Raw genomic sequence first — 12798 nt, 5'->3', positions numbered from 1 at the left:
AAGAGCAAGGCGGGAGCAAGCTGGTGTCGCCTGGGAGCCGCCCCCAATCAGCCACCAGCCCTGGGGCGGCAGGGCTCACTTGTCCTGGTTCTGGAAGAAATCCTTCTTCTCCAGGCACTCGTACACCCAGCCAGGCGCGAACAGGGCTGCCGAGAAGCCGTGCTTGCGGATCAGCTCCAGCGACTATGGAGACAGCAGTCAGGGGATGCCCCACCCAGCCGCGCCAGCCAGGGCAGGACACAGCCGGCGTCCACACAGGCGAGCTCTCGGGCCGGCCTAGAAAGGGGGGGCTGAGCTGCACTCCTCCCTCCAGGCCGCAGCCCCGCAGTCCGAGCCCACGAGAGAAGGGCGCCAGGGCGGCCGGCCATGCTAGCGGGCGGGGGCTTGCAAGGCAGCCACAGGCCCTGGGCCCCTCCCTCCCGCTCGTCGGCTGCAGTACCCATGGCGGGTGGAACGAGTCTTCAGTTACTGGCTAACTTACCCATTTAGGCTTCTCTAACCAGTGAGGGCCCGGGTAGCCCCAAGAACGGGCGGACCGACCCCCCAGAAGGCAGGCCAGTTCCGTCTCTCCCGCAGCGGGGGCCTCAGCCGCACCCGCTCCTCTCCTGGCTGCGGACTGGACTTGCCTTGCCAGCGAGGCGAATGAGCTGTCCAGGGGCAGGCACCGACCGCAGCCCCATCGCCAGAGCCCAGCAGCCCGGACAGGCAGCGCCATAAAGTGCCCCCGGCCCCCCACAGCTCCCAGCAGGGTGCCCTGTCCGCCAGCACCCGTGGGAGTGTGCTCTGACCGCAGGTTTCAGGGCACAGCCTGGCTCAGCACAGGCCAGTGATGTCCCTGTGCCTCGGTTTCCCCGCGTGGGAAAAGCTGCTGCCTCTCTCCCTCGAGGGTCAAATGGGAACGAAAGGTCCCAAGGGAGCCCACTGCCCTCCCCACCCCGTGCAAGAGCCACACCCACCTTGTCGGTGTCGAATCGGCCCCCGACCACGTTCCCCCGGGCGAACACGTCCACGCCCACGTACACATCAGCCCGGCGCTGGCCTGCCTGCTCCAGCATCCTCGCCAGGTGCTCCTCCCGCCAGTTGTAGTTGGTGAAGAAGCCGTCGCAGGACTCAAAGAAGACCCTGCGAGCAGGCCAGGACCCAAGTGAGGCCACGGCCCGGGCCTCAGCACCTGCCCCGCCCGCCCAGGGCCCAGAGAGCCCGCTCCGGCCAGCCCTGCCCTGAGCTGCAGCCCACAGCCCGGAACGGCACAGCAGACAGGCCTGCTCCTGCTTGAGTCACGGGGCCACATGGCCCTGCCACTCCCACTTCACCCTGGCAGCCACCCAGGTAACCCTCTGGAGAGGGGTGGGCTCCCACTACACACAGAGGGCGGCGGGCTCACCTGTTGTGCTCGTTCAGCTCGTCCTGCCACTTGAGCTGCCCGTTGGCCACCACGCTGTCGTACCAGAGCACCAGCCCACCCGGGACATGCTGGTGCAGCTGAGTGGTCAGGTACTGGAGGAAGTGGGGCATGTTCCCCACTGCGGCCAGCTAGGGGAGAGGGTGAAGGCCCTCTGTGAGGCCCGGAGGCCTTGGCCACGAGGAGTGGCTGGCCTGGGACCAAGAGCCACAAAATACACAGCCTCGACCCCACAGCCACGGAGCAGAGGTCCAGCCAAATGTGAGACTCTCCTTGCTTCAGAAGCAGGGAGGCCCAGGCACAGGAAACACAGTGGGGAGAGGGGGACAGCATGGCCAGGAGCCCATGGGCAGCCAAGCAGAGTGGGGAGCGTGGGGGGAGGGGGAAGGGGATGTGGCCACAAGGAGCCAGCCTGGCAGTGCTTGTCTAAGCAAGGCATAGTGCTGGAGTTGATCTGTCTCACGGCAAAGCTGGCTCTCACTGGGCACAGGGGTGGCATAGGTCAGCCGCCAGGGCCAGGAAAGCAGCAGCAGGCACAGCGGGGGTGGCAGGCTGGGCAGTGGGCGGCTCACACTCAGAGAGTTCTCGATGTTGATCAGCCAGCCGTCAAAACGGAAAAACTGGGCGATCCGGACCAGCTGATCCGCCACGGCACGGAAGGAGCGCTCGTCCCCGGCCAGGAAGGCCTCACAGAGCTGCCCGCCCTCCTTCCACTCGGTGATGAACGTCCCTACAGGATGTGAGGGGCAGGGTCAGCCTGCTCCCTCTGGCCAGTGGCCTCAGAATGGCCTGCAAACGCGGCAAACTCAAGTTCTCTGCCCGCCCCCAACAACTAGTGAATTGACACTGGGGGCCAGCCCCCATCGGCGCTTCAGCAAACCCACAATGACAGGGTGCAGAGAGGCACTGCCCACCCAGGGCTGGCCCCGCAGGCATGGCTGCTGCCTGCATGGGGGTGGGCGGGCTCAGCCAGGCACTGCTCCCCATCAGGCTGCTCTGTCTGCAGCTCTGACTGCGACCTGGTCTGCAAAGCTGGAGCTCCCACTGCCCACTCCTTCCCAGAAAGATTCGGCGACTGCCTGTCCGAAACTACCCAGGCCGCCCCTGGAAAGGCGCTCTAGGCCCTGGGGGGCAGCAGAGGCCCTGGTCTCCCTGCAGGGTGCTAACAATGTGGCCAAGTTGGGGGGGAGGGCCTGGCCCTTACCCAGCACGCAGACCCCATGACAGTGGGCAGTGTTGGTCCAACCCACGGGTGGGATGGTGACCATGTGGTGGCTGAAGTACACGAAGATGTCAATGTACTGCCAGTGGTAGAAGGAGTAGGGCTTGGCCGCCGGGGAGCCCTGAATGAACCTGAGTGAGGAAAGAGAAGCAAGTCAGGACACTTGGTGGTGGGGGGCGGGGGGGCAGCAGGGCCAGGTTGCAGCGCCTGCTCAGAGGGTAGGTCCTCTGCTCACACAAGTGCTCCCACTGGGCTTTCCCCAGCCTGCTCAGAGGCAGGCAGCCTCCAAGGCAGTCCCTGGTGCCCAGGCTGGGATATGATCACAGGGGCTGTACCCCAGAGCCCCTCGCCTGCCTGTGTTGCGCCAGGCCATTTTACAGCTGTTTAAGATGAGCAGATGCTACAGCAACTAAGTGTCCCTGCCCAAAGCGGGAGAGGTGGGCACGCAGCTGCACCTCCACAGCCAGAGCCAGCGGCCCAAGAAGGCAGTCGGACATCAAGTGAGGAAGGGTGGGGGGAGCAGGGCAAAAGCCAAGTTTTGGGCCCAGCTGACAGGGAGAGGGTGCCCTGTGGCACAAGAGTCCAATCTGAGGCAGTCCTCAGAATCAGGGCTTTCAGAACCAAGAGAGGCAGAAGCTGTGCCCTAAGCCGACTCCTGGGGACCCCGTTCTGGTGCTCGCTACCCTGCCACAAAACAGGCACCAGGTGATGTCCTCACCTGTCATCCAGGTATCCGCCCATCATGTCATGGCACAGTAAGGTCCGGGGCCTCTGGCTGCTCAGAGGGGGCTGGCGGCTCTCGAGAGGCCTCGAGGCCACATTGAAGCTGTCCGCGGTGGTGGGCGTCCATGCCAGGAGCTCCTCCAGCGAAGACAGGTAAAAGCTCACGGGCCTGCCGGTGTCCTTGTCATAATATCTAACTAGTCAGGGGCAGGAGACAGCGAGGGGTTAACGGCGATTACAGGATTAACAGAAATGCTCAATGGGAAATGAGGGTGGGAGTTGGGGGGAGGGAGCCATGCCTGGGGGCCCCAAGAGTGACCCCAGGGTCAGCACCTCAACGCTCTCACCTGGCAAAGGGTCTGGGGTAAAACTGACCACCTCTCGGAAAACCGCCGCCTCTTCCTTGTCCTCGATTCTAAGCAGAGAGTTTTAACGTTTTACGCATAAGGGTGAGAAAAACACTTACAGAACGTGGGCTAGGCTCCCCCAGACGTGCAGGGCGCATCCGCCTCACATTTCTGAGTGTAGACTGCAGCCTTATGTGTCAAACCAGAGAGGGTGGCAGGTGCTGACCCACGCGACGGCAGCCTGGGCGGGCTCTGCTCTGGCACGCACGCGCCCTTGTCGGGAATAAACTCTAAAAGCGGCGCCCCCACACCGCCCCGGCAAAGACAGATACTCTTCCCGCCTCCCCAGGCTTTGCTGTGGCCAAGAGGCAAGGAAAGCCCCAAGCCGCAGAGGGGTACGCCCGTGTCCCCTGTGTGAGTGCGTCCTACGAACCGAACCGGAGCTAACTCCGGGCGGGGGACGGACGCGGGGGAAGGGGCACCTTTGCTGCCTGAGGCGGGAAGGCCTGGATGGATCCAAAACCACACTATTGCCTCAGCAGAGACTGGCCGGGGCTCCACAGCCAGCCTCCTCCGTGGCCATCAGCGGCCACTGCCCTGCTGACCGGGTGTCCCCTGACACCCTCCTCGACCTGCCCCGCCCGCGAACCCAGCCTGGACCCTAGGCGGGGGCGGGACCCCAGGCCCGCAGGGGTGGGCGAAGGCGCGGTCACGGGCTCCCTGGGCCCTCCCGCCTCTGCCGGGCCGCCCGTGCCAGCCGCCCTCCCTCCGCGGCGCCCCGCGGGCTCTCGGCCTGGTCGGGGGGCTCCTCCGGATCTGGGGGCTCAGCTCGGCGTGCGGCCGCCGGGCCCTGCCCCCCCGCCCCCCCCCCCCCCCCCCGGCATCTCCTGCTCCGCGCCCGCCACCCCCGCCCCGGCGGCTCGGCCCGGGCGCGCGGCGCCGCCAGGGGCCGGGTCCGCGCCGGGAGGGGCGCCCACCTCCGCCGCGCCTTCCGCGCCCCCGGGGTCGCCAGCGCCGGCCGCGGCAGCGCCCGCTTCCTGGCCGCCGCCCGCGTCGTCACCCCCGGCGCCTCCATGACGCCGCGACGCCCCCCGGCCAATCGCAGCCCGGGCCCGCCCGCCGCCGCCCGCCAGCCAATGAGAGCTCGCGGCGCGGCCGCCCCGCTGCGACAGGCGCCAGCGCGGCCGCGATTGGGCTCCGCGGGCTCCGTGACGCTCTGGACGCGCGCCGCGGGCGCCGCCGGCGTTTTGTAGCCCGGGGGGCGGGGCGGAGTCAGGGGCGGGGCCAGGAAGGGGCGGGGCCTCGCTGGGGGCGGGGGCCGGCGGCGCCCCTCCCCCGCGGGCGAGCAGGTGGGGTTCGGGGCGCCCCCTGCAGGGGCGCGGTCTGCTCTGCGCCTGCGCCTGTCAGGGGTCACTAGAGAAGGTGACGTCACGACGCCCCTCCTGGGCCGGGGCCACAGGCCTTCTTCTATTTGCTGCCGTGGACCGAGCCAGAAGGATGCGCGGCGCCCCGGGGTCGCTGGAGGGGGCTTCCGCCTCCGGGCTGGCTTCGGGGGGCCAGGGGCTGGCTTCGGGGGGCTTCCGCCTCCGGGCTGGCTTCGGGGGGCTTCTGCCTCGGGGCTGGCTTCGGGGGGCCGGGCGCGCTGTGCTGGGGAGGGGCGTGGACGGCCCGGCCCGGCGGCGCCCCCGGGGTTCGCCAGGGTCTCCCCACTTCCCGCAGGACGGAAGGCCCGCGCAGGGCCGGTGACGGGCGGGGCCTGGACACGGACCCCCGAGACTCTGACCCGGGGCTGCGGGAGGCGCAGGAGGCGCCGGGGCCGAGGAGGAAGCTCTGAAGGCGGAATTCACTGAAACGCGGCCACAAATGCGAGTGCGTAAAGCAATCAAACACAAGTGTTTGCTGCACCCCCAAACCTGTGAACCCCCCGCCCAGCTCGCAAGGCCTGGGGGTACCTCAGAGCAGCACCTCCCAGCGCTCCCGCTGAGCGGCGCGGTCGCCGGCGCTGGGCAGTGTTAGCGGGCGGTGCCAGGACAAGGCCCCCCTCGACCCCCCTCGAGCCCAGGCCCTGGAGCCCAGGCCCTCCCCACCCACCCGGGCCCTGGGAGCGTCCCCTGGGCTGCAGCTGCTGCCCAAGCCGCGTGAGTGTGTCTGTTATTGCTCTGACTTTGAACTTTATGAGGCCCCACGCGCAGTAAAACCCTGAGGTGGGCAGCATGACTCAGGCTGTGGCGCCTGGGCCAGGAGTCGGAGCTGCAGAAGACAGGGCTGGCAAAGCCTCCAGAAATTTGCAGTGAGGAAGGGGAGCAGGGAGGCCAGTTCCCCAGCCGTGCTCAGGTGAGTGTGTCTCTGCTTGCACCCAGGTGTCCCCGACCCTCTCCCGTAGCTGAGAGGTCAAAATAAATGTGTCATCCCAAGACTGGAAACACGGCCCCCAGGGATACTTGGACCCGGCCTGGGTCTGCTCCCGCTGCCCCTCCCGGGGGCCGCTGCTCTGGCACAGGAAGGGGCGGTTCTCTGCGCCTCCCCTCTCTGGGCAGCGGGGGCAGGGTCTTGGGGACGCCCGCTGCGCCCTGCTTGTGCCTGTCCTGCAAGCCCACGGGATTCCTGGTCTCTGGGAAGCAGGATGAGCCGGAGGTCCCATGTCTGCCTTGAACTCATAATTGTCGCAACCAGAGCTCCAGACGCTCCTGAGGCCTGGCTGGGCTCCTAGACCCCGGCCTTGTAGGGTTTCCAGATAAGATACAGGACACCCGGTTAATGTGAATTCCAGATAAACAAGGAATTAAAATGTGGGATGTGGTTATACTAGAGAATTCTTTCGCTTATCTGAAATTCAAAGTGCGCTGGGATCCTGGACTTGCTAAATTGGCAGCCGCGGCCCTGCCGCAGAGCCCGTCCTGCTGCCGCACTGCCCCTCGGGCGCCTCCTCGCCGCCTGGCTCTCAGCTGCCCGGGCCCGTCCAGCCCAGCGGGGAAGCCAGGCTGGCCCCGGACCGCTGAGCCGGGAGACCCCACCTGCGCGCAGCTCCTGAGCTCAGGGTCGCCCCCACCCTGGCCGTGTTGACCTGGTGCCCTCCGGCCCAGCGTGGCGACCTGGCGGCACACCTGCCCGCCCTACCTCCCTGCCCTCTTCCTCATGCCTCCCACGGTGTCCTGGGGCAAGAGGCTGAACCAGGTGAAGAGGCATCACCTGCTCCTGGGTTGCAAATAGCCTGAAAGGTGCAGCGGGAACCACTTGTCCCGATCACCCTCTCTCAGCGGGCCGGCGGCTGCCTGGGTGGGCCGCGTGCCTAGTGGGCGAGGTTACGGCAGTGAGGGCGCTGGTCTGGTTGTGCCTGCAAAACAGAGCTGGGGCCCCTGTCCGTCCCCCTTCCTGCCGGCTCCCAGTGAGGATACTGAGGGGGCAAAGCATCAAGGCTAAGGGGCCCGGGTCCCCCACAAAAGACCACAGTGGGTCCTGGCCCGCCTGGTCCAAACCCTATATAAGGAAAATGAACTTCCCTCTGCCTTGAGCCAAGCCGCCCGGGTATCTGTCTCAGCAGCGGGACCTGACCACATCCGGGATACAGGAGTTTAGGAGAGGCTCTAAAACGTGGCCTGCCTGACAAGGCTGGTCTTTATTTGCCTAATCGTATTGGCTTATTCTTTCTCGGCATTCCTTCTGTGCTCAGAAGGAATGGGCTTCGGCCTCTCCTTTCATTCGCAGATGTCTCCGCCGGCCAGGGGAAGGCTTTTGCACTGTCACTGCCTCTGAGGCACCCAGGAGCTCCCCCACCCAGGAGCTCCGCCGGCTCCATGATGAGAGGACAAGGGGGCTGGCCCTGCCCAGTGCCTGACTCAGCTCCGCACCCCTTGAGGCTGTGCCCAGGCTCCTACCTGCTCAACATCCTGCTGGGGGAGAAGAAAGTGCCTCCGGCCCCGGCACACCTGCACCCGGGGACAAGAGGTGGGCTGCCCGGACATCTGCCCCGGCGGGGCCCGGTGTCCCCATAACTGCAGCTGCACACTCCACCTGCGCGCCTTCCTGGTCATGATGTAAAGCATACAGGGAAAGCCACATTCCCAGGACCGAGGTGTTCCTTGCCTTCCCCGGCCTCCTGGCCCGGCTCGCTACCCACCGGTGCTCTCGCTGGGTTTGACCCGTGTCCTTCCAGATGTTTCAGAAGCTTTTACGCAGATGGGTTACCTGCAGCCACAGAGCCCCGGGTCTCACAGAAGTGGGATCGGGTTGGATAATCTGCCCTGTGTCCGGCGTTTGCCACTCAGCTGTGCTGTTTCCGTCAAGCCACTTTAATCTCTGTGGCTCCAACTGGTCATTTTCACCGCTACTTGGTGCTGACACTCGGTCATTCTAACCCGTCACGGTGGACCTGCCCACCTACCCACGGGAGGCTTTAGATAGCATGACATTCAAATGTTTAATGATTAAAGCATTTTGAAAAGTTGTTAGGTTTTAAAATGGCAGATTTTAAAGTTATTAAATATTATTGTTTCGTGTTAAATTGAGTGTCACTGCGCCGGCCTTCTTGGGCACGGCTAAGCATTTTCTCCACTTGTCAGGTGAGGCCAGCTGCAGTGAGTGCTGGTAAAAATGCACGCCCTTATCCATTTTAACCTTCGGGCCCGCGCCTGTGCTGGAGGGGAGGGACGGGGCGGGGCGGGGGGACAGGCCGGGTGACCCGCAGCTCCGCCATGGGGGCCTCGGGGCTCTCGCGCTCCTGCAGGCCTGAGAGCGGCCCCGAGTCTTGCTGTCCTGACGGAGTTTCTTCTGTGCGGGTGGTGTTAGGGACCTTTGCTGCGCCCTTTTCTCCTGTTATTTCTCTCACCCCCCGCCCCCGCCCCTAAGGAGTGTGGGATCACTCAGGCTGTTCTTCCGCCTGCAGAGCTCGGTGAACGGCAGACGGCCCGGAAGTGCGGCAGCCACGCCACACGTGACCCGCGAAGGGTCTGGGACGCTCGGCTGCGTGTCTGTCCTTCTGTCCCCCTGCCTGCCTGTGTGTCCCCTCCCCTGCTTCAGTCTTTTTTTTTAAGATTTATTTATGCATACAAGAAGTGGGGTGTAGGCCAAAAGTGTGGGGGTGAGAGTCAGAATGGGGAACAGAACAGGCAGATCCACTGAAACACACTGAGAGGGGAGCAGCAGGCAAGTCAGGAGGTCTGCTGCGCCATGTAGGGTAGCTCCCCGTTCGCTGCAGAGGCTGCGAACAGCTTCATAGGTTGCATCTTAACCCCTTGTGCCACCAGAGAGGCCCCCGTCAGTCTCAAAAGACCTGTCGGACATGCCAAAGGCTTCAAGATTCTTTTGTCCACTCCCCTGAATCAACAGTGAACCTGCCCGGCCTGGGGTGGTTGCGCAACCACCCCTACTCCTCTGACCTTTTCTCCCTCCCCCGCTTCCCAACTTCAGAAACCTCACTCCTGCTGTCAGTGCCCACTGGTTTATAAATATTTTGCTTTGTCGGTTCATCCACCTTGATTCTTACTTTACTCATATAGCTGACGTCATCCAACCCTTGTCTTTGTCTTTCTCACCTGCTCTGCTACGGAGTTGCGTGCCTTAGACGCACGTTCCCTTGTTCCCTTACGTTCTGCTGCGAATGACAACACACCCTCTCCGCTCCCGCCTGAATCCCTGGCATGGCAAGGCTGCCTCTCCCTGACCCAGCCCCTGTCCATGGGCACGTAGGTTTCTTCCCATGTCCTCCCCGCCGTAAATATGCTGCGGTAGACATTGTGGACCATGAAGCTTTTTGAGTTGATGGTTTCAGACAGAGGCCTGGGAGCAGGACTGGCTGCAAGGAGTGTCCACTCCTGGTTTGTCGGGGAGGTGCAGATCACCTCCCGTATGACTGTGCAGGTCACATTCCCGCCACGGTCGTCAGGGCTCCTGTTCCTGCACATCTCCTCCAGCACCTGGTGTTGGGGGTCTTTGCAATGGGGGCCCGTCTCATGGGGTAGGTGATGCCTCATCGTGCTTTCCCCTGCATCTGCCTTTATGTGAGCCACGAGCATTTTTCCAAGCATCCGTTGGCTTCTCTGTATCCTCCCCGGCAACTGTGGGCTCGGATCCACTGCCAGTTTATTAACTGGATTGCGTTGTTGTTGGGTCAGTGATGTCTTTGTATATCTTGGATCTTAACGTCTGTGGGTGGCGTGTTATCTTGTCTTGCTGATGTGCAGGTGTACGTCAGATGCCTTGGACTCTCACGCTGCCTCTTGCATACGCAGGCCGTGCAAATGCTCATCCGCTTGTCTTTGCTCTCTTCCGGGGTCTTGTGCTGCAGGTATCTTCAGTTTCAAAGTGGCCAAGTTGGGTAGCAGTGTCCCCTGAAAGGTCGCTGCAGGGGCCAGGAACGAGGAAGCCCACACAGAAAAAAACAAGATGGCCCTGACACCCGGACCCCTGATACCATCAAACCGAAACTGAAGCCATAGACAGGAGAAAAACAACTCGGCTCCACGAAAAACAACTTTGTTCCGCCTAAACCTGTCCCCGTCCCGCCGCCACCCCCTCCCGGCCAACCCAGTTTTCCTGCCTCACCCTATGCAAGGACATCTCCCCCCACAACGCAGGACTTCTCTGACCCCCAGGGGGGTCTGCAAATCTCGCCCAGGGGCACAATAAAGTTTCTGCCTGTTAGAAACTTGGCCTGGCTCTCCTCTTTCATCCCTGTGGCCCGGCTGCCCTCTTCACGCGGGGCTGACCTGACCGAGAGGTCGGAGCGGCTGGTCCATAATTGTCACGCTGGGTTGTCTTTATTTTTATTTTTTGCATATAAAACTGCCAAGTGTCTTTTGGAAATAGGTCTTAACATGTCATCTTCCTTTTTGGTTATTGACCTATTCAGATTTTTCTTTCTTCCTGGGCCAATTTTGCTTCTAGATGTTTTTCTAGAACAACATCCATTTCATGGAGGTTTTCAAATGGAGCCCTGTGAGTCATTTTTTGACCTCTTGGTTATGCCCTCTCTACTTCCAATGTTGTTTATTTGTTTTTTTTCCTCTTGGTTTTGGGTTTTTGGGTTTCTTTTTTGACGAAGGACTGTCTACTTATTAGTCATTTCAAAACACAAGTTCCTGATTTTGTTCTTTTTTCTCCCTTTGGTTTGCTTTTTGTTTCACTAATCTCTGCTTTCATTTTCTTTCCTGTTATTTTCCTTGGATTCATTTTGTTGTTCTTTTTCTGGTTTCAAAAGTGATGCATTTGTGTCACTTATTTTCAAATCTTTCTCATTTTCATAGCAAGGCAGCGGAGGGGCCCAGTACCCTCTGAAGACGACTTTCATTGTTGCCTGCACGTTTTGATAGGCAGCACTTTCACTGTCATTGAGTTCTGAATGCTTGGGGGGCGGGTGGCAAGAGCCAACTTTGGGGGGAGCTCAGAAGGCACTGGGGTGGCTGTGGGTGCCGTGCTGGTGGGTGCACCATGGTACTCACACTTGAAGGGGGTCCTGGACTTCGAATATACAAACAAGGATGTAAACCAATGTTGCCTTAATAAACATGATTTTTAGAAGTTCTAGATATTTATAGTTTCTTTAGGTCCTCCCTAACTCAGCAAAATAAGTTTTGCTGTTGATTCCACCGGACTTTTCTGTTATGATTAGCACTTTCCCATCTTTTCCAAATGTAATGTCATGGAAATATGGAGCCCCCCACACACACACACACCCTGTTTCCTAGCTGCTTATTCTGCCTTTGCCTTCACACCTACACTTCTCCTGGGTTGTTTTTGTTTATGATGGGGAGGGGGGCTGTAGGGCAAGTGGATAGGTCAGGCTTTTTATGCCACAGGCCTCTGTGGCTTCCACCTGTGGCCTTGATTGTGCTGAAGCAGGAGGCACTTGGGGTGTTGTAGGGTAAGTAAATGATATTGGGCTTTTCTGCCCTCCCGCTATTAGGATTGATGATCGATGCTTGTGGTCCTGAATGAATGCCTGATGGCGGACACCTGGAGTAGGGTGTGGCCATACATAAGTGGGTACACCTGGGCTAAGGCTGGGCTTATAAGGCAGCATCACGGGGACGCCAGCAGAAGAGCAGAGAAGCAGAGAGACCGAAAAGAGTGAAAGAGGGTAAACGAGAAGCAGAGACCACCAGAGAAGGCCAGAGAGCCCAGAAAGAGTGAAGACTTGCTGGGGGCTGGGAGGCCTGCCGACACCCCGGCACCCCTGCCTGCTGTGTACCTAGTAAAATCCCAATAAAAGCCTGAAAAGCCACTGAGGGCTCCAGGGCTTCTCCGTACCCCGTCTGCTCAGATCAAAATAACCTGCCCTGTGTCCTCCTGCCGCTACAGGTGTTGCAGAAATTCTGGCCTTTTCCCCAGGCAGAGGAAGAACAAGCGGTGCTCCAGGAACGGTGAGGTCAGGAGAAGCTCTACTACTCATGCATGAGCCCCAGACCTGGGTCGCCCCATACAGTCTGAGCCCCGGTTTAAAGACCAAGGGCTCCTTTTCTGCACAGCTGTGTCCATGTCTGTGACACGGACAACATCGCTTCTCAGCAGGCACAACCATTTGCTGCAAAGTCCCCAGACAAGGGGGGCCAGGAAAAGGGGGAGAGATGCAGGCATTCGAGATGGCCTTGGAGAGACAGACCAGCTTGGCCGGCTACTGGACCCTTTTGAAACACAACTTCGTTTACAGAGGAGTGCTGAGACCCGGCCACGAGTCTTTAGACGGAAAAGCTGTAAGTAAGCAAACTTGTTAACGAGGCCTGCATTGCACTGGCGTGTTCACTGCACCTGGGCTGGAAGTTCTGCTGGAATCTTTATTATATTCATTTGCTCAATGTATTTTCTCCTCAGGGGCGTGGGTGCGGGGTACGCGGACCTGATGGTGCACACCTGAGCATGGGTGTGTGTGCATGTGCAAGTGTGCACACCTGAGCCTAGGAAGAAGGGGATAAAAAGGCGACGTCACTGCAGGGGGAGCGAAAGCTTAAAGATGGGCCGGGGCTGGGGGCCTTGGTGCCTGCGCACGTCAACATTTCTCCTTTGCCTGTGACATTTGTTGCGGTGTTTTGTCGACCTGCCCAATTCAGCAGGAGCTCCCTCCTAAGTGGGGCTGAATTTCATCCAGCTTGGTTTTTCGCGTGTCTGGAGAC

General features: G+C 61.0%; 1 protein-coding gene and 1 long non-coding RNA gene across 2 annotated transcripts; one reads left to right on the top strand and one right to left on the bottom strand.

Annotated features, from left to right (window-relative positions):
- Positions 1 to 50: 50 nt before the first annotated feature.
- LOC119260120 (cytosolic endo-beta-N-acetylglucosaminidase-like) lies at positions 51 to 4769 on the bottom strand. Its single transcript, XM_037529003.1, has 8 exons — positions 4672 to 4769; positions 3695 to 3762; positions 3343 to 3544; positions 2607 to 2755; positions 1975 to 2132; positions 1385 to 1533; positions 957 to 1122; positions 51 to 183 (listed from the first exon to the last, which is right to left on the bottom strand). The coding sequence occupies exons 1-8, from the start codon at positions 4767 to 4769 to the stop codon at positions 76 to 78; spliced, it is 1098 nt and encodes a 365-aa protein (XP_037384900.1). The 3' UTR covers positions 51 to 75.
- Positions 4770 to 5792: 1023 nt separating this feature from the next.
- Positions 5793 to 10320, top strand: LOC119260119 (uncharacterized). The gene is made up of 3 exons (XR_005128703.2): positions 5793 to 6028; positions 7400 to 7639; positions 9978 to 10320. It is a non-coding gene; the product is annotated as an uncharacterized LOC119260119 (long non-coding RNA).
- The last annotated feature ends 2478 nt before the right edge of the window (positions 10321 to 12798 follow it).

This window comes from Talpa occidentalis, unplaced genomic scaffold (genome assembly GCF_014898055.3).
Source record: "Talpa occidentalis isolate TD23 unplaced genomic scaffold, MPIMG_talOcc4v2.1 talOcc4.541, whole genome shotgun sequence".
NCBI classification, from domain to species: Eukaryota; Metazoa; Chordata; class Mammalia; order Eulipotyphla; family Talpidae; genus Talpa; species Talpa occidentalis.
Note: the sequence above shows the minus strand (reverse complement) of the source record. Positions and strands in the feature narration are given on the sequence as shown.

Coding starts and splice junctions, on each gene's coding strand:
- LOC119260120 (XM_037529003.1), bottom strand. CDS start 4,769: ATGGAGGCGCCGGGGGTGACGACGCGGGCGGCGGCCAGGAAGCGGGCG. Junction 3,763..4,671: donor GCGCGGAAGGCGCGGCGGAG/GTGGGCGCCCCT, acceptor CTCTCTGCTTAG/AATCGAGGACAAGGAAGAGG. Junction 184..956: donor GCCGATTCGACACCGACAAG/GTGGGTGTGGCT, acceptor CTGTCTCCATAG/TCGCTGGAGCTGATCCGCAA.